Here is a 27,894-nt window from a genome sequence, read left to right as displayed (position 1 = left end):
ATTCAGTTCCTGAACAGTTTGGGTTTAAAGAGTTTGAGGTTCTGTACTACTTTCTGCAGTGGCACTGGAAACCTTTCCTGGCTCATTCTGTCATTCAGAATGTGAGGCCAATATTCTAAGCTGCAAATTTTTTTTTCTTTTGGGCAGAAAGGTGCTTCACATGAAAAATATTACGAAATGTACAAAAGCGGTAACATTTTGATGTTTTGCGCTAACTCGTATGAAGCACCCTTTTGTGAAAAAAAAGTTGCAAACATGGGCTTTGCTAAAGGATACTTTTGCACAAAAGTCTTACATGCAAAGCAGCTCATTAGTATGGGATTTTGCAAAAATGGGTGCATGAAAAAGATTTGCAGGCCTGTTTTTATGAAAAAGATTACTATATATCTCAATGAGGTGTAGTTATCTTAGCTGCTGGCCTGAAGGAGTGGTATGTCATGTGCATGGTGTTAAAGGGGCTGTGTAGCGTTTGAATCCTACCACAAACAGAGCTTTTCCTGGCGTGTCGCCAGATGGACTCAGAACAAATGGGATAGTATCCGCGTACTAGCAGTTGGAGACGGATCTGACGTCAGCACGGGGGTGTATATATCCCCACAGGAAGCGTTGCTATTCAGTAATTTCCGTCTCCAAAGCAGTTTGGAGTGCCTGCACGCTAGTTGAGCGTGCTTTCCAAGACTACTTTAATTTGTCTCTTTTCTTATCGTTCTAGATTCTACTTTGTCTTTCTTGTCTATTCGACTTAGAGCCCCGCGCTCCTGCGGTAGATACCCAAGGGTTCCTCCCCCAGCGAGCTCCCGGGGTGATTGCCGTGCTCCCCCGGCGGTGGAAGTCCTCGGTCCTGCCGAAGCGCGGCAGTGACACAGCCCCCGGACGCAGTTCGGGTGAGGCATACGAGGCCCTCGGTCCCGGCGGGGACGAGGTAGCGGGTGCATATCCTCAATTGCGGTGGTGAGGTGATCCCTTCCCCCACAGCCGGAGACCGCCTGTGTTCCAGCCGGGAAGCGCCGAAGCTGGTAAGGAGTACACTCTTCCTACGGGTCTCCGAAGCGCAGAGGATCGGCGGCGTGGCGCGCCGTGGAGGACGCCATTGTGGGGCCTTGCTCAGGTACTCCACGCCTGTAATAGGCGCGGCTTTCTTCCTCCTTGGCTTTGTTTTGGTGACTTGCTGAGCGCCTATTGATTGCCACTGACCGTATATTGCTGACCGCTTATTGTTATAAGCCTATTGAATGCAAATTGAGTGTATATTGCTAACTGCTTATTGTTGTAAGCCTATTGAATGCCAATTGAGAGCATGTTGCTGACCGCTTGTTACTGAAAGCTTATTGAATTCCAATTGAGAGCATATTGCTGACCGCTTATTACTGAAAGCTTATTGAATGCCAATTGAGAGCATATTGCTGACCGCTTATTACTGAAAGCTTATTGAATGCCAATTGAGAGCATATTGCTGACCGCTTATTACTGAAAGCCTATTGAATGTACATTGAGCGTATATGACTAACTGCCTATTGCTGAACGCCTGTTGCAGGCTATTGAGTGTATATTGCTAACTGCATATTGCTGTGTGCTTCTTGCATACCATTGAGCTGGTTTCTTGGCCGCCTATTGTGGTGCACACGTTGAGCGCCGGGTGTATTCAGCACCTATTGCTGCCGCTTATTGTGGCCGTGCGCCTGCTGTATTAAGCGCCTATTGCTGCCGCATATTATTATTGAGCACCTGTTGTATTAAGCGCCTATTGCTGCCGCATATTATTGTTGAGCGCCTGTTGTATTAAGCGCCTATTGCTGCCTCATATTATTATTGAGCGCCTGTTGTATTCAGCGCCTATTGCTGCCGCATATTATTATTGAGCGCCTGTTGTATTAAGCGCCTATTGCTGCCGCATATTATTGTTGAGCGCCTGTTGTATTAAGCGCCTATTGCTGCCGCATATTATTATTGAGCGCCTGTTGTATTAAGCGCCTATTGCTGCCGTATATTGTTGTTGAGCGCCTGTTGTATTCAGCGCCTATTGCTGCCGCATATTATTGTTGAGCGCCTGTTGTATTAAGCGCCTATTGCTGCTGCATATTATTGTTGAGCGCCTGTTGTATTAAGCGCCTATTGCTGCTGCATATTATTATTGAGCGCCTGCTGTATTAAGCGCCTATTGCTGCCGCATATTTTTATTTAGCGCCTATTGTTCAATGGATCAGAACACTGCAGAGTCTTCAGCGACGGCGCCGCCTGCTTCAGGCATTGCAGCCCTTGGCCTCTGCTCTGCATGCCACCTTAGGGCCACGCGCAGTGATGAGCCAGATTCTCTGTGTGCCCAATGTGAGGGGGCCGTGCGACCCTCGGGCCAGGACCAGTCTCAACCTCGATTTGTGGACAGTTCCCCAGGGGCTACCCCGGAGTTAGGGGGCAGTCTCGACCAATCAGGAATCCCGGGGGAGCTTGTACCCCAGCGATTAGAGGCTGCTTCAATTTCCTGGGTGGATCTCTTTAAGGGAATTCATGCTTTTGTACAGATGCTGCCCATCCAGGCCCTGCGGTTCCTGCTGTTCCTGTAGTTCCTGCGGTGGTGGCGCCTGCGACGGCTGCTGCGGTAGCAGCTCCTGCGGATCCGGTTCCTGGACCCTCACGGCCTTCTCGCGAGCGGGACTTCCCACCGATGGATAGTCCGGATCAGTCAGACCTGGAGGTCTCACAGGACGAGTCCGAACTCCCAGACGAGGGGGACCTCCCTCCAGGGACTGAGCCATATAGAACCATGAGGCGGTTCTTCCCTAAAGAGGATCTCTCCGACCTGGTGTCTCAGTGTCTGGCAGAATTGGATATTACAGGTCCCAGCGCTTCGGTACCCTCTGCGCAGAACCCCCTGCTGGAAGGTCTTCGTCCTACGGCCCGCCATTTTCCATTTTTACAAGCGGCGCAACAACTGATCGATTTAGAATGGGCGGCACCAGCGGCTGCCTTCAAAGGGGGTCGGGCTCTGAAGAGCATGTACCCATTGGCACCGGCTATCCAGGACCTGCTGGCGTGCCCTCAGGTGGATGCCTTGATTAGCGCTGTGGTCAAGCGCACTACCATTCCGGTTGAAGGGGGGACGGCCCTCAGGGAGCCGCATGACCAGCGACTGGACGCCATTCTGCGTCAGGCCTTTGAGGTGGCAGCTTTATCTTTACGGATTGCCACCTGCTGCACGGTGGTGACGCGTGCCTGTTTGTCACAGGTTCGAAACAACACTCCAGCGGCAGACATGGAATCCGCTCTTTCGTTTCTTACAGATGCGGCATCTGACCTGGTCCGGACAACAGCCAAGGGGGTCTCCTCCTCAGTAGCAGCCAGGAGGCAGCTCTGGATTCGGAATTGGTCAGCTGATGCTCCTTCTAAGACACGTCTCACTAGAATGCCGTTCAAGGGTTTTCTCCTGTTTGGCTGCGACCTAGATAACTTGGCCAGCACATGGGGCGCCTCTCCAGTACCTTCACTGCCGGAAGATAGGTCCAAGAGGAACCAGCGCATCTTTCCGAGGCCCTCTACAGGTAGAAGCTCCCAACACTTCACTCCCTATAGGAGTCGCTACCAGGCACCTCGTCCTCAGGCCAGGAACCAGTCCTTTCGGACCAAGCAGCGCAAGAGGGGAGCCGGCTCGGGTTCAGGTCCCGGCCGCGTCTCACAATGAGAATCAGCCGATCCATCCGGGGGTTGGAGCCATCGGGGGCAGGTTAACCCTCTTCTACCCCAGATGGGTCGAGATTAAGTCGGACCAGTGGGTCCTCACCATCATCCGAGAGGGGTATTATCTGGACTTCCATCACACCCCTCCGGACAGGTTTGTGGAGTCTCCGTGTCCAATCCACAAGAAGGCGGCATTAGAAGTTACCCTGGCGAGGCTCCTGTCCTTGAAAGCCATAATCCCAGTACCTGCATGGGAAATGAATTCTGGGCATTATTCCATTTATTTCATGGTACCCAAGAAAGAGGGCACTTTCCGGCCCGTATTAGACCTCAAGTCAGTAAACCGATACTTAAGGGTCCCGAGGTTTCGCATGGAAACTCTGCGCTCAGTCAAGACCGCAGTACAGCCAGGGGAGTTTCTCACGGCCTTAGACTTGTCAGAAGCCTACCGGCATATCCCGATCCATCAGGATCATCAGCGTTACCTACGCTTCAAGGTTCTGGGACAACACTTCCAATTCCGGGCTTTGCCCTTCTGGTTAGCCACGGCACCGCGGATCTTCACCAAGGTGATCGTAGTGGTAGCAGTGGCACTCCAACGGGAAGGAATCCTTGTCCATCCCTACCTAGATGATTGGCTGATCAGGGCGAAATCCCGAGAGGAGAGCCATCTGGCAACCAACAGAGTGATCGCCCTTCTGGAAAGCCTGGGATGGGTAGTCAACCTAAACAAGAGTTGCCTACAGCCTTCCCAATCACTGGAATACCTGGGAGTCCAGTTCGACACCCAGGCAGACAAAGTCAGTCTCACCACCAAGAGAAGATTAAAACTCCAGACGTGTCTACGGTCCTTGATGGGAGCCAGCCGGCCCATAGCTTGGGATTATCTGCAGGTTCCCGGTCTCATGGCATCCACCCTGGAAGTGGTACCCTGGGCGTGGGCCCATATGAGACCACTACAACACTCACTTCTCTCTCGATGGAGCCCACGCTTCCGGAATTACTCCGTACATCTACCTCTACCAGCCAGAGTGTGGACCCAGCTACGGTGGTGATTGCAGTCCGACCACATGAGCAGGGGGTCGAAGATGTCCTCCCCCACGTGGACTCTGCTCACCACAGATGCCAGCCTGAGCGGATGAGGAGCACACTGCGAAGAGCTCACCACCCAAGGGCGGTGGAACAGAGAAGAGTCGGGGTGGAACATCAACCGTCTAGAGGCACGGGCAGTCCGGTTAGCCTGCCTGCGATTTGCTCACAGACTGCGGAACAGAGCAGTCAGAGTGATGTCCGACAACGCCACCACGGTGGCATACATCAACCGACAGGGCGGAACCAGAAGCCAACAGGTGTCCCTAGAGATAGCTCCACTGATGGCTTGGGCAGAGGCGAATCTCCAGGACATCTCCGCTGTCCACATTGCCGGAAGGGACTACACCGCGGCAGACTTCCTCAGCAGGGAAAGCCTAAATCCGGGAGAATGACAGCTGTCCCCCACAGCCTTCCAGATGATTGTGGATCAGTGGGGGACTCCGGACATGGACCTACTAGCGGACAGGTCCAATGCTCAAGTACCCAGATACTTCAGCCGCAAGCGAGATCCGTTCTCTCACGGGATCGACGCCCTGGTTCAGCCATGGCCTCCAGGGACCCTGCTATACGCCTTTCCGCCGTGGCCCCTGCTGGGCGCCCTTATACACAAGATACAGAGGCCTAGTTCTTCTAGTGGCACCAGACTGGCCAAGAAGACCCTGGTACGCGGACATGAGAAGACTACTGACAGGGGAGCCTCTTCCCCTGCCTCCGCTCAGGGACCTGCTACGTCAAGGTCCCATCCTCCACGAGGATCCAGCTCAATTCTCTCTTACGGTCTGGCCATTGAGAGGTCTAGACTGAAGAAAAGAGGTTACTCGGAGCCGGTGATAGATACACTCCTCCGAGCACGCAAGTTTTCCACATCCCTCACCTACATAAGGATCTGGAGAGTATTTGAAGCCTGGTGCGACACTCATGGCACCAATCCACATGCGACTACTATCCCTATTGTTCTGGATTTCCTGCAGGATGGGCTTCAGAAGGGTCTCTCCCTAAACTCCATCAAGGTTCAGGTGGCTGCGCTGTCTTGCTACGGTCCCAGGAGGGATGGCAAGACCATTGCCACGCACCCAGATGTGTCCCGCTTCCTGAAAGGAGTCAAGCACATTCGTCCGCCGCTGAAGTGGCCAGTGCCCCTGTGGAACCTCAACCTAGTTCTGGATTTCCTCGCGGGATCCACCTTCAGACCCCTCCGGGGCCTGTCTCTCTGTTCATTGACCTTGAAGATGGTGTTTCTGCTGGCAGTGTGTTCAGCACGCCGCATCTCAGAGCTACAAGCACTGTCCTGCAGTGACCCCTTTCTCAGAATCACTCCTGAGGTTATCCATCTTCGCACGGTTCCCTCCTTTTTACCTAAAGTAGTCTCACAATTTCACCTCAACCAAACCATATCCTTGCCTACCACGGCGGGTTTGAAGAAATCAGAAGAAGGGTGTTTGCTACGCCATCTCGACATCGGCAGATTGCTGCCCAGATACCTGGAAATGACAGAAGCAGTACGAAAGACGGACCATCTGTTCATCCTTCACAGCGGGAGGAAACAAGGAGAAGCGGCCTCACGCCCACCATCGCCCGCTGGATCAAAGAAGTTATCAGAGCAGCCTACGTAGAGGCCGGGAAGTCACCGCCTCTGCAGGTCAAGGCTCATTCTACCAGAGCGCAGGCGGCCTCTTGGGCAGAATCTAGGATGCTGTCGCCCGCGGAGATATGTAAGGCGGCGACGTGGTCCTCCCTCCATACCTTTTCCAGATTTTACCGTCTGGATGTCCAGGCCAGGGAGGACACAGCATTTGCGAGGGCAGTCCTGAATGGACCTCGGGCAGCCTCCCGCCCAGTCCGGGAGTAGCTTTTGTACATCCCACTTGTTCTGAGTCCATCTGGCTACATGCTAGGAAATGTTGAGATTACTTACCTGATAATCTCCTTTTCCTTAGTGTAGACAGATGGACTCAGCATCCCGCCCGGCTGCCAGTATACATGGGTTTCACCGATTCAAGGTAAGCCTTATCACTTCTTACCTCTACCAGGTGTCGACGTCTTCCGGTTGGGAACGCTGGCAGTCTCAACCTACTATCAATCGGTCAGGGGAATCCTGTTTCACTAATTATTTTGATCGCTCAGTACACATATATCCATAACAGCTTTTGCACGGAAGATTACTGAGTGGCTTCACTTCCTGTGGGGATATATGTACCCGTGCTGACGTCAGATCCGTCTCCAACTGCTAGCACGAGCACACTATACCCACTTGTTCTGAGTCCATCTGTCTACACTAAGGAAAAGGAGATTATCAGGTAAGTATCAGGTTGTATTTGTCCTTGGAGTTGTAATACAACTCCAAGGACAAATACAACTCCAAGGACAAGTTGTAATACAACTCCAAGGATCAGGGACAGTCTCTGTGAAGTACTGTGTATGCCTGGTAATGCTACACAAATAATGATAAACAGCATCCATGCTGGGCATTTTGCATACCACTTTGGTGCTATATTAGTAATCAATAAATAACTAATTTGATTGATCTATTTAGGCTTCCACAATAGCCCCAGATTGACCTGAGAATTATTTTCTGTTTATAGTTCTCAGTTTTTGCACTGTTTAATGAAATATATTTATTTATATGTATGTATTTACATAGTGTGTGGGCACTCATTCATATATTTTGTTTAGCTTAAGGTTATGCGATATGGCAATAAGCCACTGACCGCAGAAGAAAGAAGAAATAATATCACTGTAACTGTTACACAGTCAAAACCCTATTATTTTTATGAATATTACGGTGATAGAACTAGGGAACAGGAAAGAGACACTGTTCAGGTGATAAACTACACTCTTCCTGAAAGCAACATTATTCAGATTGAGTTTCCAGTGCTGGCTGATACACGTCATTTGATAATTAAGGTAATATTTATGCTACTGTATCCAAGGATGTATGTATAATTTAGCTTAAAAAAAGGTGCTCACTTTGACTTGTAGCTTGACTTTTTTTTGTGGGGGTGGGGGGAATGGGAAGGTAAAGGGAACCCTACATTTGTCCTCTGAAATGATTTTCCTTGCAGCACATCCTGCAGTGTTTACCACTTTCTGCAGTATGGGGTCATGTTGCCTTTGATAGTCTCTGCATTATGGAAGTGTGAAGGAAACATTTTGGCCCAAGTGTATTTGGGAACCCGATTTGGGGGTTGGGGCAATGAAAACTTCCCCTGCTCCTACAAAGGCCCAGGTTGGGGTGGGGGCAATGAGCTTTAGCCACTTCCAGCTGTGTTGCCCTTGCCCTCACTGACATGGGCTGGAACCCGACTTGCTGCCATAGGCCCGATTAAACATTTTCTCAGGAGCCAAATGTAGTTCCTGAGCTTCAGTTTGGCCACCTCTGCTCCAGACTGTACATTGACAAGAACTGAAAGTTTGAATTAGTTGAAATAGACTCAGACAGGGGCGGTTGTATAATGAGGCAGGGTGAGGTGGCCGCTTCAGGTGGCAAACTTTGGAAGCGGCAAAAGCTGCCCCCCTCCCCCCAAAGTCCTCTCGCGGCCTCCTCACCCTGCTGCCAAAACAACATAGGACCAGCGGACCTCCAGTGGATAGTCCCGGGGAATTCTGCGCTATTGCGAAGTGCAGAATTCCCCCCCCTGCACAGCCGGGGTCTCCTCCATCTTTGCCATTTTCTGTACAGAGGAGACCCCCGCATGCCACAAGCAGAGCACGTCCCACTCGTGGCGAAGATGAAGGCCCTGGAGAGAGTGAGTGTGTGTAGAGGGGTGTGTGTGTGTGTGAGAGAGAGCATATGTGGGGGAGGGGCAGAGTGGGTGCCATCGCATTCCTCGCCTCTGGCAGCAGATTGCCTTGAGCCACCCCTGGACTCAGATTTTTGTAACTTAGATCACTTTGGATTTAAGTGGCGTTACACCAGGACAGACACGACTACTGGGTTCAAGGGCTTAGATTAAATCTTGAATCGACTTCTCCATTTCTTTTGGCCTCTTTCCTCTTTTGCGCACACACATCTCCATATCCCAGGATCTCCTAAATGGAATCTGATCTACTTTTCTTTTTATTAATAAAGCTGAACTGTAATTCTGTATTGCTATTTTTTTTTTTAAAGAAAAAGGAGCTAGCCATTTTTCTTTTTCATTTTTATATGTCAGAGTGCCCATTTTTCATATAAGTGTCCGAAAACAGTTTATTTTACTTTTTCAAGTAGCGAGTAACTCCTGACTTCAAATAATTTTATTAAGTACCACCATGCTTTGCCCAGTATCCCGCTCTCTCTCTTCCCCCTGTCTGCATACCCTCGTTTCTCTCTCTCTCCTGTCCTACATATTCATGATTCCGCACCCCCCGTCTTCTCAGCATTCCCTGGTTTCTGTCCCCTCTTGCCATTGTGCAATGATTCAGCTCCAGTGTTACAGCAATTGAATAGGTGATTGTTGGCTTTGGTGAACTGGCGTAAGAGTAGCAAATTGGTTCTTAATAGTAAAAAAAAAAGAAAAAAAAGAATTTATGGATTTTGATAAGTTGGATGTTCAATCTATTTTCCCATTTCTGCAGGTGTACTGGATTAAAGTTATTAGAGATTGGGAGTTAGGTTCCGATATGTCCTTGGAATCTCTTATATCTTCATTTGTACAGGGAGCCTGTCTGAAATTGAGACAGGTTACACAGTTATGGCCATTTTTTTGAATCAATGGGCTTTAAAAACTGATATGCACCTGCTGTGGTAATTAGTCACTGACTATTGCGGTGCATTAAATGTTGGCTTGCCACCCTGACTGCCAAATTCTATAACAGGTAGTGCTAGAAGAGTAAGTTCAATTCCTTTGCTTCATAAGATAGATCGGCTTCCAGTAACAGGAAGAGCAAAATTTAAACAGCTTACTTTTATGTATTGTCTGAGAGGTAAGGGACTTCCTCATTTTTAGTCTCTACCAAATTAAAGTAGTACATGGCAGAGTGTGAATTTAGGTCAAGTTAAGGGTATTTACTAAGGACTGTAACATTTTGGGCATTTTTAATGATGGCAATTCTAGCTGTAGAACAACTTGCCCTTGGAGATATAGCAGGGGCCAAATTATCCTTTTGTAAAAGAGTAAAGACCTTTGTTTCCCCGATTAAATTTGTTGACAGGGTTTTTCTTCTGGCCTTGAGTATTGAGTTCTAATTGGCTTCATGGGGTTTGTTTGAAGATGTTGGGAGATACCATTGTTTTATTTTTGTTTGTCTGTGTTGTAATTTTTGTTTTATTTGTACATGGCTTTGGACCAGGGAGAGAGTACACACATCTTTTAAAATAAATTTGTGACTCCCTTGCTTTCAGGCTGATTCATTAAAAAGTGTGGGAGAACCGATACTCCATGTTGAGCGCCCGCTCTCCCGACACGTGCCCAGGCACTTCTCCTGGGTGCGCGATTTTGTATTTAAATTAGGGCCCGTGCTAATAAGGAGGCGTCCCTAGTGCCACCTTTTTAGTGGAAGCGGCGGTTCCCTGTACATACCAGGATCATTCCAGACGATGGGTTATGTGCCCTGTCCAGCAGATGGAGTCAGAAACAGATTTCTGGGGGAGGTGCTACATTACCTCACCACCCTCGTCATCATCCCCAGTATCTTTCTGACTCCAGCAGATGCGGGTTGTGGAACTTGGGTTCCCCACAACTTTACCTTTATTATTCATTTTTCTCTCATTTAACGGCTACGCATTGGATTTTGTCCATCCTCCCAGAGACAGGTTCCTTTCCTCTCCTTGCGGATCCAGTTACAAGCAAGAAGCTGTCGCTTCCACTCTCGACCGACTTTCCGCACTGGGAGCGATATCACCTGTTCCTCCCTACGATTGGGGTCGAGGTCATTACTCCATCTATTTTGTTGTCCCAAAGAAGGAGGGTACCTTTCGTCCCATCCTGGACCTCAAGATGGTGAACAGGTCTCTTCGAGTTCCCCGTTTTCGCATGGAGACTCTTCGATCAGTTCTAGCAGCGGTACATCGAGGAGAATTTCTAGCTTCTTTGGATCTCACCGAGGCCTACTTGCATATTCCTATTCTCAAGGATCATCACCGCTACCTAAGATTCAAGATCTTAGGTCAACATTTTCAGTTCCGAGCCTTACCTTTCGGTCTGGCGACGGCTCCACGGGTCTTCACGAAAATCATGGTAGTGGTGGCAGCTGCATTGCGCCGGCAGGGCGTTCTGGTACACCCTTACCTAGACGATTGGCTCATACGAGCGAAGTCATCGGACCAGGGTTGCCGGATGGTCAGTATAGTGCTCCGCATGCTCCGGTCTCTCGGGTGGATTGTCAACTATGCCAAGAGTCACCTAGTTCCTTCCCAGTCCCTGGATTTCCTGGGGGCACATTTCGACACGAAACAGGGCATGGTATTCCTCAAGAAAGAAAGGGCTCAGTCCCTTCGCGATCAGGTTCTCCGATTCTTGGATCTTCAAGAACCCACAGCATGGGATTACCTTCAGCTCCTGGGCACGATGGCCTCCACTATCGATCTTGTTCCTTGGGCTTTTGCCCACCTCCGCCCTCTTCAAAGGTCTCTACTCTCCAGATGGAAGCCGTCCTCACAAGACTACCAGATGGTACTCCCAATTCCGATGGATACCGTCAACAGTCTTCAATGGTGGCTAGAATACCGAAACCTAGCTCAGGGAGTCTCTCTGGACATGCCAGAGTGGATAGTGGTCACCACGGATGCCAGTCTATCAGGATGGGGGGCGGTCTGTCAGGAGAGCTCTCTACAAGGTCAATGGACGGTGGAACAAGCCCGGTGGCCCATCAATCGTCTGGAGACCAGGGCAGTACGTCTGGCGTTAAAAGGGTTCCTTCCTCGGTTGCGTCACAGAGCTGTCAGGGTCCTTTCCGACAATGCGACCACGGTGTCCTACATCAACAGACAGGGGGGCACACGAAGTCTTCAAGTATCCTTGGAAGCGGACAAATTAATGCTCTGGGCGGAAAGACATCTGTTGCGTTTGGCAGCCTCCCACATTGCGGGAGTAGACAATATACAGGCGGACTTCCTAAGTCGTCAACGCCTGGATCCCGGAGAATGGGAACTCTCGGGGGAGGCGATGAATTTGGTAATCTCCCGATGGGGTCCTCCCCACCTGGATCTCATGGCCACAGCAAGCAATGCAAAGACTCCGCGTTTCTTCAGTCGCAGAAGAGAACACGGCGCAGAAGGAATCGATGCTCCAGCCCTGCCTTGGCCGCGGAACATCCTACTTTATGTCTTTCCACCGTGGCCTCTCGTGGGAAAAGTGATTTGAAGAATCGAGAATCACCACGGTCCAGTGGTCCTCGTGGCGCCAGAGTGGCCTCGTCGACCGTGGTTTGCGGATCTTCTTCTCCTGACCATGGAAGGCCCTCTACGTCTCAGCCACATTCCACGCCTACTCCGGCAGGGACCCATATTTTTACAGCAGGCCGATCGCTTCTGTCTAGCGGCCTGGCTTTTGAGAGGCGCAAACTGAGGTACAGAGGCTACCAGGAGGAGGTCATCTCGACCCTATTGCTTGCTCGTAAGAGATCTACTTCAGTCACTTATGTAAGAGTTTGGAAGGTCTTCGAAAATTGGTGCGGATCTCACGACATTCAGCCCACCAATGCATCCGTATCTCAAATTCTCTCCTTCCTTCAGGAAGGACTAGATCTCGGTCTCGCTTACAACTCACTTCGTGTACAGGTCGCGGCTTTGGGCGCCCTCTTATATAGTGGCGAGGGATCGCGTCTCTCCTCTCATCCGGATGTGGGTCGTTTCCTTAGAGGGGTGCGTCACTTGAAGCCTCCGTTACGTCCTCCTTGTCCGTCCTGGAATCTGAACTTAGTTTTACGAGCACTTAGCGGTTCACCTTTGAACCCTTAAGATTTTCCTCTCTTAAGGATCTGACTTTTAAAACTATCTTCTTGGTGGCAATCTGTTCAGCGCGACGAACTTCAGAACTACAGGCGCTATCCTGTCGAGAACCGTATCTCCGTTTTTCAGATGACGGTGTGTCCCTCCGCACGGTTCCATCTTTTCTTCCTAAAGTGGTTTCGGCCTTCCACCTTAATCAGTCAGTTGAGTTGCCTTCCTTCAATTCAAACAAACCCAGGGATTTACGTCTTTTGGATGTAAAGCGATGCCTGTTGCGTTATTTGGAAGTTACCAATGAGTTTCGTCTTTCCGACCATCTCTTCATTCTCTGGTCGGGTCCCAGGAAGGGTCACATGGCATCCAAAACGTCTATCGCTCGCTGGCTGAAGGGGACGATTGCTTCGGCTTATATTGGGGTCGGTAAGCAACCTCCTTTGGGGGTTAAGGCCCATTCCGTTCGCGCACAGGCGGCGTCATGGGCAGAGTCTAGCTCTGTTTCAATCCAGGAGATTTGCAGAGCGGCGACGTGGAAGTCTCTCCATACTTTCGCAAGGCATTATCGTCTGGATGTTTCGGCACCATCAGACGGTTCTTTTGGGGATCGAGTCATCCGAGCAGGGCTATCCATGGCCCGCCCATAGGAGGGAAGCTTGGGTACATCCCATCGTCTGGAATGATCCTGGTATGTACAGGGAAAAGAAAATTATTCCTTACCTGCTAATTTTCGTTCCTGTAATACCATGGATCATTCCAGACACCCTCCCGTTAGTTATTAGCAGGATTTAATTAGGGTGGGCTATCTCTGCTCGACTATGCTCTCCTTATTTTTCTGCTCACTCTAGCACTCAGAGTTGTTTGTTCAATATTTATGTGTTAACAAGTTCTCTGTTGAGGTTATCATTCTGTTCTTTAACAGTTTTTAAACTTTAAATTTTAGTTAATACGTTTACTTGATCCCTCTCTTCCTCTTGGGCTTGGCTTTGCTAGGCTAGATACTGGGGATGATGACGAGGGTGGTGAGGTAATGTAGCACCTCCCCCAGAAATCTGTTTCTGACTCCATCTGCTGGACAGGGCACATAACCCATCGTCTGGAATGATCCATGGTATTACAGGAACGAAAATTAGCAGGTAAGGAATAATTTTCTTCTGTCAGTGGGTCCGACAACAGATGCTTAATTTTACCGGTGTCTGTTTTCGAACCTGCTGACAGCCACGGGTTCAGAAAACGGACGCCAACAAAATTGAGTGTCTGTTTTTGAACCCACCTGCTGGGGGGCAGATTTTTTTTTTTCTTGAATGTTTTGATTTTGTTATTTTTGGGGCCTCCGACTTAATATTGCTATGATATTAAGTCTGAGGGTGTACAGAAAAGCAGTTTTTTTTCTGCTTTTCTGTACACTTTCCCGGTGCGGGCTATGGTTAACACCTGCCTTTGGGCAGGTGTTAATTTCTGAGAGTAAAATGTGCGGCTTACAGTATAAGGGGTAATAGACGTGTGTCGAAAACGAGCGGCCAAACGGGTGCTAAACGGTGCACTCAGCCGAGTGCACCATACTGAATCGGCCTGTCTATCTCTTTCCCAGCCTCTGTCTGGCATCCCCTTCCTTGCCCAGCAGATTCCCTCCCCCCCTTCCACTTCTCCTGGATCCCGACCAGGTAATAGGCAGCTGCCTCCAGGGAAAATGTAGTCCCCTTTCTCCTTCTCACTAGCAGTAACAGCTTATGTGCTATCTCTTTTGGGCTGGTTGGGAGGGGAAGCAGGCCAGTGGTGGAAGGCTGTCTTTTCTCTTCAGGCTGATTTAGGAAATGCAATGGCATCATAAGGAGGTTGCGACTGTGGCTCTTTCCTAATCCTTGGGCCATTGGATGGTGGGAAGAGATGGCAGCAATGCCATACAGGACTGTAGGAACAACTGTGCACTCATCTCTCACCGCCTGCTTTCTCCATCTGCAGCTGCACTCGCTGAACAATCAGAGGTGCAGTTACATGAGAACTGACGTGGGAGCTGCATAGGCTCAGTTTGACACACAGCCTAGTTTTTTAGCTAGTGGTATGCATGCCCTCGTACCACAAGTTGAGAAACTGTGTCCTAAGATTATGAAGTTTAGGCACTCTTGATTATACGTGGGAAATACAATGTACTCTTTTCTCCATTGGACATTTGAGACTTATAAGTGACTCACTATATATTGTCATGATTTAATTTAACATATTATATTTTTTTCAGGCTCATTTTCTTGATGCTATGAATCGTATATCAGTCAGTGATGTATTCTGGTCCGTTTACATGACTTACATGCAGATCAAAAAATCAAGTCAAGATATTAAGGTAATAGATGGTGATGCTATAACATTGTACTTATATATTTCAGCTGGGGTCAGGAACAGCATGTTTAAGATTTAATGCAAGTTCTATTATAGCTGCTCTGTGGAAAACTGCCTTTTCTCTCTCTCCCTTTAGATATGTAATCACTCATGTGTGGACTTGCTAGTAGCTTTATTTTTGCTGATTTTATATTCCTTTTGTATACAATATATGGAGGGGGGGTGGGGGGAGAGAGGTACTACAATCAGGAAGAGGTACTAGAGCAAACTGACAAACTAAATTAGTAGCAAATCAACTGGGATTTGATATTCAGCCCAAAATTCTAAAGGAACTCAAATATGAAACTGCAGATAGGTTACAGATTACAAGTAGCATATTATTCAAATCTGCCTCTATACTTGAGGACTGGAGGGGGAAGGTAGGCAATGTAACAATTTTAAAAAAGGGCTCCAGGGGCGATCCAGGTAACTACAGACCAGTGAGTAAGAGGTTGGGGCTAGGTAAAATGGTGGAAGAAACACATGAAAAAACATGGTTTAATGGGGACGAGCAGATATGAATTTCAAAAAGGGAATTCATGCCTTACTTAACCCATTAGAAATCATTAAAGGTGTAAATAAGTATGTGGATAAGGTTGAGCCAATTGATCTACTGTATCTGGGATTTTCAGAAGGCATTTGATAAAGTTCCTCAATCGAGAATTGGAAATTAAAAAGTCATGGGATAGGAGATAATGGCCTCTTGTGAATTGGTAACTGATAAAAACATAGGAAACAGAGTAGAACTAAATAGTCAGTCAGTTTTCCAATGGAAAAGCGTGCATTGCAGAGTGCCCCAGGGAACTGTCCTGGATCAGTTTTTAAGTGGTTCGTTAATAATCTAGAAAAGGGAGAAATAATTGAAGTGATCAAATTTACAGATGACACAAAATTATTCAAAGTAACACAAGTAAACTGTGGGAAATAGCAGGAGGATCTTGCCAGAATGGGGAACAGGGCATCAAAATGTCTGACATTTACGGGGTATTTTTGTAACAACCCACATAAACTTTAAATCAAGTAAGCACATAAGTTACAAGAAGTTTCAAAGGGAAAGTGCGTGCATACTTTCACTATACTTATTTTACTTTGAAATATATTGAAAATTACCTGCATGCATTTACATCTGCCAATTTTGAACATAGATTTTTTTTTTCAAGGACGTTTACAGGCATACTTTTGAAAATGTGAAAGCATATGGTAAAAATACAAACCCTTTAAACTCTGCCCCTAGGAATGCCTCTGCTCATTGAGAGTAAACTTACGTGCGTACAAGTTATAGAAGCATAGGTTTACCTGCTTATCGGGCAGATGGTTTATAACAGACCATTTCCACAGGTAAAGCATTGTTTTGTTTGTGGAAATGGCTTTGAAGATTACCCTATGTGGACAAGCGCAAAATGATGCTCACAGGTAAATTTAATCTCACCTCTTTGTGCACAATGCTGGGTTCCGTATTAGGAGCCACCATCCAGGGAAAGGACCTTTGAGTCATTGTGGAGAATATTTTGAAATTCTCAGTGTACAGCCCTAATGCAAAAAACAAATACAATATTAAGAATTATTTCAAAAGACATGAAGAATAAAATTGAAAATATAATGCCTCTGTTGATCTATGGTGTCCACACCTTGAGTATTGTCTGCAGTTCTGGTCGCCCCATCTCAAAAAAGGACATAGCAGTACTAGAGAGAGTGCAGAGAAGGGCAACAGATGACAGTGGGAATGGAAAAGCTAAAGAGGTTAGTGCTCTTCAGCTTGGAAAAAGATACAGCTTAGAGGAGATAAATAAAATCATGAGTAGTGTGGAACGATGTAATAAGGAATGGTTATTTATCCTTTCAAATAATACTAGGACTAGGGAATATATCACGAAATAAATAACAGATTTAAAACAAATTTAATAGTGTTTTTTGTGTTTTTTTTAATCCATGCACAGTTAAATTGTGGAATTTATTGCAGGAGGATGTTAAGGTTAATAGTTTAATTGGGTTTAACAAAAAGTTAGGGCAAGTATCTGGTAGGCAGGCAGGCATATGGGTTGCTGCCTTCTACATTTGGGAATCGGTAACGGGGAAAGAATCTTCCCATTAACTCCTTTAAGGTCTGTAGAGTGCTTTCATGTGACCCTGGACTAGCCAGTATCTGAGACAGGGTGCTGGGCTCAATGGACTTTTAGTCTGATCCAGGATGGCAGTTTCGTTCTTATAAGTGCGAGGAATTCTCAGCAGTCTCTTAATTCAGAAGGATTTTGTAGGAATATCTTTTGGATTTAAAATATATATTCAATGCACTTCCACACTTTTGTTCTACCTGCCCAGCTTGTTCTCCTCCTCCTACTTGAGATTACAGATTTTATTTAGCATGTTTAATGAAGTCTTTCTTAGCATCCAGTCAGATGAATTCAGAGCAAGTGGTTTATGCTCCCCTACGAGCAGATGGAGATTGAGCAATCTGACGTCACAGTATATAACCCTCTCTAGTGACATCAGCCTGCCAGTATTCTCCATCTCCAGCAGATGGTGGACATACATCTCCTCACTGGGGATTGCTTGATTTGAGAAAAATAGGAGAATTAAGGAGAAAAGAGAGGAATTGTCCCACTCTCCTGCAGTGATACCATAAGGTCCCACACCCAGTTGAGAATTCCTGAGGTGATTTCTGTGGTCCCTCATAGGTCTGCCTTGGTCTGGTACCTGGTTTTTCAGCCGACTTGGACTTAGCTGCTTGTGCAGCTGAAAGGCAGTGGGTGTAGGAAGCCGAGCATGGCGATGACGGCAAATGCCCTCTCCCCTCACAGCTGGAGACAGTCTCTGTACTCAGTCAGGTAAGGCTGAGCTCTGGTAAGTTTAAAAAAACAACCCAGAGACAGTGAAGGAGAGTTTGGTTAGGGCTTCCTTCCTCCCTCCCGGTCTCAGTCTTCAGCATGCCCTTCCAACCTCCAGGGGAGGTTGAGGGACATGGGTAGCCTGGTGGGTTGAGCAGCCTTAGTAGGCTAGGCCCTGCTCTAAGGCTGCTTGGTTGCATGCCATGAGGTAGGCTGCCCTCTACAGGATTGTAGGCTTAGCGTGTGTCTAGCTGTGCGTCTTGTTGTGTGTCCAGTTTTGCTGGACACCTAGTTGAGCTTGTTGTACGTCCAGGCTAGTGCTTACTTGTGCGTCCAACTTAAGCATTTTTGTAGTGTGCCTGTCCCTTGAGCGGCGCGCTTATTCTCTGGATGCCTAGGTATTGGGAGCCTAGTATTGGGACGCCTATCGGATGCCCATGTTTTGGACACTTGGAATTTTTGGACATCTTAAAAAAAACAAAACAAAACCATAACATAATGGCACCTAAACCTAGAAAGGCTAAGCGCCTTTCTCTTTCTTTGTCTGTCATGTTAGGTCATCTCACCAGGAGTGCCTGCTAATTTGTGCCAGCGCTGTTTGGAGGCTCAGATTTATCCCTCTCTGATTTCACGAAGCCTGGTTCTTCCCATTCTGATGTTGGACAGGGTAAAGACGGCTTAGGTAGGGCACCTGATTTTTGGAACTCCCCTAACTGGTTCCTCAGTAGGGCTTGGTAGCTCCGTGAGTAGGCCCCAAATGCCTCTTGGTTTGGATGCTTCTGCATTTTCCTGGGTAGAATGTTTCTCATAGGACAAGCAGGATGGTAGTCCTCACATATGGGTGACATCATTAGGATGGAGCCAATCACAGAACGCTTTTGTCAAAGTTTCTAGAACTTTGACTGGCACCTACCTGGCATGCCCAGCACAGCACCAACCCTGCATCCAGCAGGGGGTCCCCCTTCAGTCTTCTTTTTTCCACGCAGCAATAGCCACGCGGCTTAAGGAGCTCTCTTGAGATTCCTGACAGGAATTTTCCTCACGGAACTTCTTTCAAAATTTTCAAAAATTTTTACCCCTATCGATATCTATACTCCGCGGTCAAAAGGTAAGGCTTTACCCTAGTTGCGGTTGATTCCCGTCGAGTTGTTCCTTTGGGGCCTACTGGCTATCGACCGCACCGCGGCTAAATTTTTGTCGAAGTCATGGCGTTGGTTTTTCGTCTGTGCCCCGACTATTCTCAGACAACGTCCCTCACTGACCCGCATAGGGTCTGTGTTTTGTGTTTGGGGTCCAACCATGATGTCCAAAATTGCGCCAAATGTGCCCAAATGACACCAAAGGGCCGCAAGCCTCGTTTAGAGAAAATGGAGTTTCTCTTTCAGTCAAAAACCCCGGCTCCATCGATAGCTTCGACCTCTTCCGAGCTGGTTCCATCTACCTCTCGCCAGCACCTGGACACCACTGCTGCCCGACCGGCGTCGACAATTCCAAGGGTGTTGATCACCTCCTTACCTCAAGAAAAGGACCGAGGAGATCACCGTGAAAAACGTTGACACCGTTATCATAAGGCTCAGTCCGCCGATGCAGGCAAGCCCTCGTCATTGACCTCGACAGAGCCACCGACAAAGAAGCCCTGTCCAGAAAAGGTCCCATCCTCTTCTGTGACTGGGTCACTGAGGCGTTCCCCACCTTCAGTGGTGCCGGGATCCGCAATTCCACCTTCACCGATGGACCCTCTGGCTACGCCTGTGCTACCTCCTACTCCAGAGCCGGGGTTACTCGCCCCAGGTCTCCGCAAGGAATTGGATCGGATGATCCAAGAGGCCATCGGAAAAGCACTTCAGGGCTTCCAACCTCCATCGACGCCGGTACCGGTTTCCCAGCCGGTCACCAATCCGATTCCTGTAGCTCTCGCACCGCTACTGGGTAGACTGGATGCGTTGATCGGTGCCCTTCCACCGCTTGAACTGAGAGCACTGGTAGATCCAGTATCTTCTACTCCGATTCCATTATCATCGGATGAAGAGGAAACAGATACCCATTCCACCATCTGGGATCTTACCAGCGACTCATCCATCGATGTCACCGATTCCTTCGGTGCCTCCATCGATGCTGTCGGTTCCACTTCTGATGCCATCGATGCCTAGGCCTGGTCCTTTGGGATTAACACCATTCCTCCCTTCTGGAGATCCTATGGGAGCTGGTGACCAGTCTTATGATCATTGGACTGATACTTCCCAGGATATCGATGATCTGTCTTCAGAGCCCTCTCCCCTAGATGAAAGACTATGTTCTCCACCAGAAGATCTGTCTTTTATTAATTTCATCAAGGAAATGTCTGAAACCATACTATTTCAACTTCAGACAGAAGAGGACTCTAGGCACAATATGCTGGAAGTACTCTAGTTTCTTGATGCTCCTAAGGAGATCATGTCTATACCTATTCATGAAATCCTGATTGATCTCCTAAAGAGAAACTGGGAACACCCATGTTCAGTTCCACCTGTCAACCATAAGACAGATGCCACTTATCTCGTACAGTCAGCTCCTGGATTTCAAGTCACAGCTGGATCATCACTTTGTGGTTATTGAATCAGCCCAGAAAAAGGCACGACATTCAAAACCTCATTCCTCCATACCTCCAGGGAAGGAACAAAAATCCCTGGATGCTTTTGGCAGACATGTCTTCCATGGCTCAATACTCATATCTCACATTGCCTCTTACCAGTTATACATGACACTGTATAACAAAGACCTTTTTAAGAGGATTCAGGATTTTTCTGATTCTTTACCAGAACATCTCCAGAGTCAACTTTATGCTCTGGCTCAAAAGGGTCTGGATGCTGGAAAAACACGAGGTACGCGCTGCATATGATATTTTTGACACTGCTTCTAGAGTGTCTGCAGCGGGTATTAGTGCAAGCAGATGGGCCTGGCTCAAATCTTCAGACTTAAGACCAGAAGTGCAAGACAGGTTAGCTGATCTATCCTGTGTAGGTGATAATCTCTTCGGTGACCATCATGAAATGCTGCGCCAGCTTTCTTCTGTGCCGTCTTAGTTTCCATCCGCCCCAAAGAGAACTTTCAGGCGTGACTCTAAGCGGCCAGTACAAGCCAAGGAAATTCTATCCTCCGGCTTCTAGAGGGCATCCTTCCAGACCTTACCAAAAAGGTCAGCCCAGACAGTCTCAGCCTCAAAAGTCTCAGCCAGCCTCTCAGCCTGGGCCAGCATCAGGGTTTTGACTCCTTCCTAGAGAGTGTAAGCCAAATTCCTCTTCCATCCATACCGGTCGGCGGTCGGCTCTGCTACTTCAGCATCATCTGGCATACAGTCACCACAGACCAGTGGGTGCTTGCGGTAGTCACTCAGGGTTACCACCTAAATTTCCTGACTGTTCCACCGGACTTCTCACCTCGGCTGACGTGGGGGACTTCCAACCACTCTCTCTTGCTCGAACAGGCAGTCTCAATCCTCCTCAAAATCCGAGCAATAGAACCAGTGCCTCTCTCCCAACAGGAGGAAGGGTTCTACTCCCAGTATTTTCTGATACCAAAAAAGTCAGGTGGCGTACGTCTGATACTGGACCTTCGCACCCTAAACACATTTTTGCAGGAAGAAAAATTCAAGATGGTAACTTGGGCTCTCTACTTCCTCTTCTACAAAGAGGAGATTGGCTATGCTCTCTAGATCTCCAAGACGCTTACACACACATCTCCATAACTCCTTCTCATCGCAAGTTCCTGCGATTCCTGGTTGGCCCTCGTCACTTCCAGTACCGTGTACTACCAATCGGCCTAGCATCCGCTCCACAAGTATTCACCAAGTGCCTGGTGGTGGTCACAGCCTTTCTCAGGAATCAGGGTGTGCATGTCTACCCTTATCTCGACGATTGGTTTATAAGGGCTCCGACTCAGCAGGATGCACTAGCCTCCCTGCGTCTCACTATCCATACCCTGATCTCCTTAGGGTTTCTAATAAACTATCCCAAATTCAAGATAATTCCATCCCAAACCCTTTCCTTTATAGGGGCTGACCTAAACACAATACAGGCGAAAGCCTTCCTCCTCCCGGATCACACTTTCACCATAGCATCTCTGGCGCATCACATGCAGACTCGAGCATCTTCAACTGCTCATCACTCCCTCATACTGCTGGGTCACATGGTGTCCTTGATGCATGTCACTCCAATGGCTCACCTTGCCATGAGTGTCATACAGTGGACTCTAAAATCCCAGTGGTTTCAAGCTTGTCGGCCGATGTCCAGCATTATCCAGGTTAGCAAACAGCTCCGCTGTCTCTAGCTTGGTGAATGCACCTCTCCAATCTCATTCAAGGCCTTCCATTTCAGGCTCCAGAACTTCAAATTATTCTAACAGATGCATCCATCCTAGGGTAGGGTGCACATGTAGGCGACCTGCAAACTCAGGGAACCTGGTCTCCAGAGGAAACCAAACAACCAGATAAACTTCCTGCAGCTACGGGCGATCAGATATGCCCTCAAGGCCTTTCAGGACTGCCTATCAAAGCCATCCTGATTCAAACCGACAATCAGGTTGTGATGTGGTTCGTCAACAAACAAGGGGGAATGGGCTCCTACCTTCTGTGTCAGGAAGCTGCACAGATATGGGCATGGGCCTTTTCCCGCTTGATGTACCTCAAAGCAACCTACTTGCCGGGAGTGAACAATCTCTTGGCGGACAAACTGAGTCACACTTTCCATCCTCAAGAGTGGTCTCTTAACCCCATGGTAGCGGACTCGATATGCCAACGTTGGGGCTACCCTCGCATAGACTTCTTTGTGTCTGTCCACAACCACAAAGTAGACAACTTCTGCTCTCTCTTTCACAGTCACCACTTGCAACCAAGAGATGCTTTCGCCCTCTTCTGGGCCAGCATTCTCCTTTATGCGTACCCTCCACTTCCTCTCATTTCAAAGACTCTCGTGAAGCTACGGAAGGACAAAGGCTTAATGATTCTGATAGCTCCCCACTGACCACGCCAGGTGTGGTTTCCAATCCTCCAGGACATATCAATACGCTGGCACATTCCCCTCTGGAAAGATCCCCTTCTGATAACTCAGAACAAAGGGTACCTTCGCCACCCCAACCTCCAGGCTCTGTCTTTGATGGCCTGGATGTTGAAAGGTTAATACTCCAACCTCTTAACCTTTCAGAGTTGGTATCCTGGGTCTTGGTGGCTTCATGAATGTCTTCAACGAGAAGGTCTTATCGCTCTAAATGGAAGAGGTTTACGGTCTGGTGCACTTCCATGTCCATAGACCCCTTCACTTGTTCCACTGCGAGGTTCCTGGACTATCTCTGGCACCTGTCAGTTAGGCCTGAAAACTTCCTCTATCCGGGTGCATGTCAGTGCAGTGTCTGTGTACCATAAGGGTATAGGAAATGTCTCCATTTCAACACAACCCTTAGTATCCCGCTTCATGAGTCTTGCTCCATTTAAAACCTCCACTGCACCCTCCGACCCCTGCTTGGGACCTTAACGTAATGTTGGGACTGCTTATGAAACCTCCGTTTGAGCCTCTCCACTCCTGTGATCTCCGCTATCTCACCTGGAAGGTAGTTTTTCTTCTCGCGATCACATCCGCTTGCAGAGTTAATGAATTACAGGCATTAGTTACCTACCTGCCTTACACTAAAATTCTACATGACAGGGTAGTGCTACGCACTCACCCTAAATTTTTACCAAAGGTAGTATCGGAATTTCACATTACTCAATCCATTATCCTACCTACCTTTTTTCCCCGGCCCCATTCCAATCCAGGGAAACAGGCTCTGCATTCCTTAGACTGCAAGCGTGCTCTAGCCTTCTATCTAGAACGCATTACAGCCCCCAGGAAATCCACTCAATTATTTGTTTTCTTTGATGCCATAAAACTTGGAAATCCTGTTGTAAAGCAGACCCTCTCCTCCTGGTTAGTGGACTGTATTTCTTTTTGCTACCAGCAAGCAGGCATTCCACTCCAAGACCGTGTGAAAGCACACACTATCAGGGCCATGGCGACATCAGTAGCGCACCTCCGTTCAGTGCCACTTCCTGACATATGCAAGGCTGCTACCTGGAGTTCTCTCCATACATTCTCAGCCCATTATTGCATAGATAAGGCTGGCAAACAAGATTCCATCTTCGGCCAGTCTGTTCTATGCAACTTATTTTCAGTTTGACTTACCAACATCCTTCCGCCGACCCATTAGGGTTCAGAATGCCCTCCTAACCAAAATTCCACCCCTGTTGTTGTGCCTGTTGCACGTCTTTGGGTGCATTTAGTGCTTCGCTCGGGCATCCTCAGCTCGGTACTCACCCATATGTGAGGACTACCATCCTGCTTGTCCTGTGAGAAAGAGTTGCTTACTTGTAACGGGTATTCTCACAGGACAGCAGGATATTAGTCCTCATGAAACTCGCCCTTCACCCCGCGGAGTTGGGTTCATTTACGTTTTCTTATTTTATTTTTTCGCACGTCCTTTGCTATATTACAAGACTGAAGGGGGACCCCTGCTGGATGCAGGGTTGGTGCTTTGCTGGGCATGCCCAGTAGGTGCCAGTAAAGGTTCTAGAAACTTTGACAAGTGTTCCGTGATTGGGCTCCATCCTGATGATGTCATCCATATGTGAGGACTAATATCCTGCTGTCCTGTGAGAACACCTGTTACAGGTAAGCAACTCTGCTTTCCAAGGGTTGCAATCTTTTCTTCAGGTGCAATCCTCAACTCAATCCACTGCTCCTAGAGTGGAAGAGCAGGTGGGAACCTTGCCTGGACCTTCTCTTAAGTGTCGGAGTACTCCTAGAGTTGCGGTGGGTCCTACTGATAGAGACCCGGATGGCTCAGATGATGACGCCAATCCTGAATCTCTGGAGGATGGTGAAATCCCTCCAGGTCTAGAACCATATAGAACTATGTTACAGTTCTATTATAGATATAAACTGCCAGCTCTGATCTCCTGGACCTTGGAAATGCTTGGGGTCCCTGACACGAATCCCATAACTGAGCCAAAGAAAAATCCCATTTTGGCTTTCTTGTATAAAGCTTCTTTCCTAGCATGTAGCAGATGGACTCAAAACAAATGGGGTATAGTGTGCTCGTGCTAGCAGTTGGAGACGGATCTGACGTCAGCACGGGTAGATATACCCCCACAGGAAGTGCAGCAAATCAGTAATTTCCGTCTCCAAAGCAGTTTGGAGCTACCTCACGCTCGCTGAGCGTACTTTCCAAATTCTAACGAATAAATTCATAGAAGAAATCTACTAAAGACGAGCCCCGCACTCCTGTGGTGATACCAGGCGGTCACTCACCCAGTTGCAGTTTCCCGAGCTGACTTCCGTGGTCCCTAGGAGGTAAGAGCCTCGGTCCTGTGGCCGGTTCGCGGCAGGGACCTAGCCCCCGAGTGAGAAGGGCTCGGGTGCGGCTTGGCCCCCGAGCGAGACGGGCTTGGGCGCGGCCTTGAGGCAGCCTCGGTCCCGGTGTGGACTTGGCCCCCAAGCGAGACTGGCTCGGGCGCGGCCTAGAGGCAGCGGGTGCACTTCCTTAAGCGTGGCGGTGAAGGTACTCACCCTCTCCCCTCGCAGCCGGAGACCACCAAGGTTGCAGCCGGGAAGCGCTGAAGACAAGGTAAGGCGTACATCTTTAATTGGTCTCCGAGGAAGTGTGGATTCACTGGGCTTGCCTACGGGGCAGCCAGCCTAGGAGGTTGCCATTTTGCCTGCCTACTCATCTTCGCCAGCTAAGCGCACGTTGTCAGCGCACGCGATAGGCGCACGTTGTCAGCGCACGCGATAGGCGCACGTTATCAGCGCACGATTATAGGCGCACGATTATAGGCGCCCATCTATAGGATGCCCGTTCTAGGCACCTGCTGTTAAGCGCACGTTTTAGGCGCACATCGTTGGGCGACCCCGAATTTCTGGCAAATGGAGCAGAAGAGAGCCCATACGCCCGCAGAGGGGGCACCTCCAGAATCCGGCATGAAAGCTCTAAGCCTCTGCTCAGCATGCAACCTCAGAGCCACCAGAGCGAGGTAGCAGACTCCCTATGTGCCCAATGTGAGGAGGCCATGGGGGTTCCAGGACAGGACCGGTCCCAGCCCAGCGGTTCCTCAGGGAGTACACTGGACTTAGCAGGCCGAGGCGAGCAGCCTGGGAACCCGAGAGACTTGGTGCCCCTACGGCCAGATCCGGCCTCGCTCTCCTGGGTGGATTATTCAAGGGGATTCACGCCTTTGTCCAGATGCAGTCTGCTCCTCATATGGGTCTTTCCGTCCTGGCTGATCCGGCCCCTGGACCCTTGAGACCTAGGCGTGGCCACTCACCACCCGACAGCCCCGATTATGGGGATTCGGATTGCTCCGAGGAAAATGAGGAGCCCCCCGAGGAGGGTGAACTTCCCTCGGAGATGGAACCATATCGGACCATGAGACGCTTCTTTCGGAAGGAAGATCTTCCAGGCCTGGTCTCACAATGTCTATCGGAACTGGCCGTTCCGGGCCAGAACACCCCAGGGGACCCTAAAATGAACCCCCTGCTAGAAGGCCTGCGCCAACCGGCTCACCATTTTCCCCTCCTACAAGCAGCACAGCAGCTTATTGATCTGGAATGGAAGACACCGGAGGCCTCATTCAAAGGGGGTCGGACCTTATCAGGCATGTACCCTCTGGATAAGGCGTCCAAGGAACTGCTGGCGTGCCCTAGGGTAGACGCCATAGTTAACGCAATTGTGAAGCACACTACCATTCCGGTGGAAGGGGGAGCGGCCCTCAAGGATACACATGACCGCCGCATGGACACCATTCTGAAGCAAGCCTTTGAGGTGGCAGCCATGTCCCTACGAATCGCGACTTGCTGCACCGTGGTAACGCGTTCCTGTTTGTCACAAGCGAGAAACAACACCCCGGGAGAAGACATGGAGTCAGCTCTCGCCTTTCTCACGGACGCAGCCTCCGACCTCGTCCGTACGGTAGCCAAGGGAGTGTCCTCCTCAGTGGCAGCCAGGAGGCAGCTTTGGCTACGAAACTGGGCGGCCGACTCGTCCTCCAAGACACGACTTACAAGAATGCCCTTTAAGGGTTCTCTACTGTTTGGCAGCGATCTTGAGAATTGGGCTACTAAATGGGGTGCTTCTCCACTACCCCGTCTACCTGAAGACAGGTCGAGGAGGAGCCAGCGTTCTTTTTCTAGACCATCCAGATGTAGAAACTCTCAGCGCTTCAACCCCTACAGGACTCGCTATCAAGCACCTCGTTCTCAGGCCAGGAACCAGCCCTTTCGGACTAAGCACACCAAGAAGAGAACCGGCTCGGGTTCTGGCCCTGGCCGCAACCCACAATGACAATCAACCGACCCATCAGGGGGTAGCCGCCATAGGGGGCAGGCTAGCCCTTTTCTACCACGGGTGGGTCGAGATCACTTCGGACCAGTGGGTCCTCGCCATCATCCGAGAAGGATATTACCTGGATTTTCTTCGACTTCCGCCGAACAAGTTGGTGGACTATCAGTGCTCACCGCTCAAGAAAGCGGCACTAGAAGTGACCTTACAGAGGCTCCTGGCCCTAAGAGCCATAGTCCCAGTACCTGCAACAGAGGTAAATTCTGGGCATTATTCCATCTATTTTATAGTACCCAAGAAGGAGGGCACTTTCAGGCCCATCCTGGACCTCAAGTCAGTCAACACCTACGGGTCCCCAGCTTTCGCATGGAAACTCTGCGGTCTGTCAAGAATTCAGTACAGCCAGGGGAGTTCCTCACGTCTCTAGATCTGTCGGAAGCCTACTTGCATATACCAATCCATCAGGATCACCAGTGCTATTTATGCTTCAAAGTCCTGAATCAGCACTTCCAGTTCCGAGCCTTACCCTTCGGGTTAGCCACCGCGCCGCGGATCTTTACCAAGGTCATAGTAGTAGTGGCGGCGGCACTCAGGAAGGAAGGAATTCTCGTCCATCCTTATCTGGGCGATTGGCTGATCAGGGCAAAGTCACCGGAGGAGAGTCACGGGGCTACCAACAGAGTCATAGCTCTTCTGGAAAGCCTAGGATGGGTAGTCAACCTAAAGAAG

The 27,894-nt window shown here is 49.1% G+C and overlaps 1 protein-coding gene across 4 annotated transcripts in view; it reads left to right on the top strand.

Moving 5' to 3' along the window:
• The window catches only part of CD109 (CD109 molecule), a 456,523-nt gene that overhangs the window by 132,510 nt on the left and 296,119 nt on the right, over positions 1 to 27,894 (top strand). For all 4 annotated transcript variants that reach the window (XM_029595620.1, XM_029595619.1, XM_029595617.1 and 1 more), the window contains exons 11-12: positions 7,438 to 7,668; positions 14,862 to 14,963. In XM_029595620.1, coding sequence (XP_029451480.1) covers positions 7,438 to 7,668; positions 14,862 to 14,963 — 333 coding nt within the window. The remainder of the gene's footprint in view (positions 1 to 7,437; positions 7,669 to 14,861; positions 14,964 to 27,894) is intronic.

This window comes from Rhinatrema bivittatum, chromosome 3 (genome assembly GCF_901001135.1).
Source record: "Rhinatrema bivittatum chromosome 3, aRhiBiv1.1, whole genome shotgun sequence".
Taxonomy (NCBI): Eukaryota; Metazoa; Chordata; class Amphibia; order Gymnophiona; family Rhinatrematidae; genus Rhinatrema; species Rhinatrema bivittatum.
Note: the sequence above shows the minus strand (reverse complement) of the source record. Positions and strands in the feature narration are given on the sequence as shown.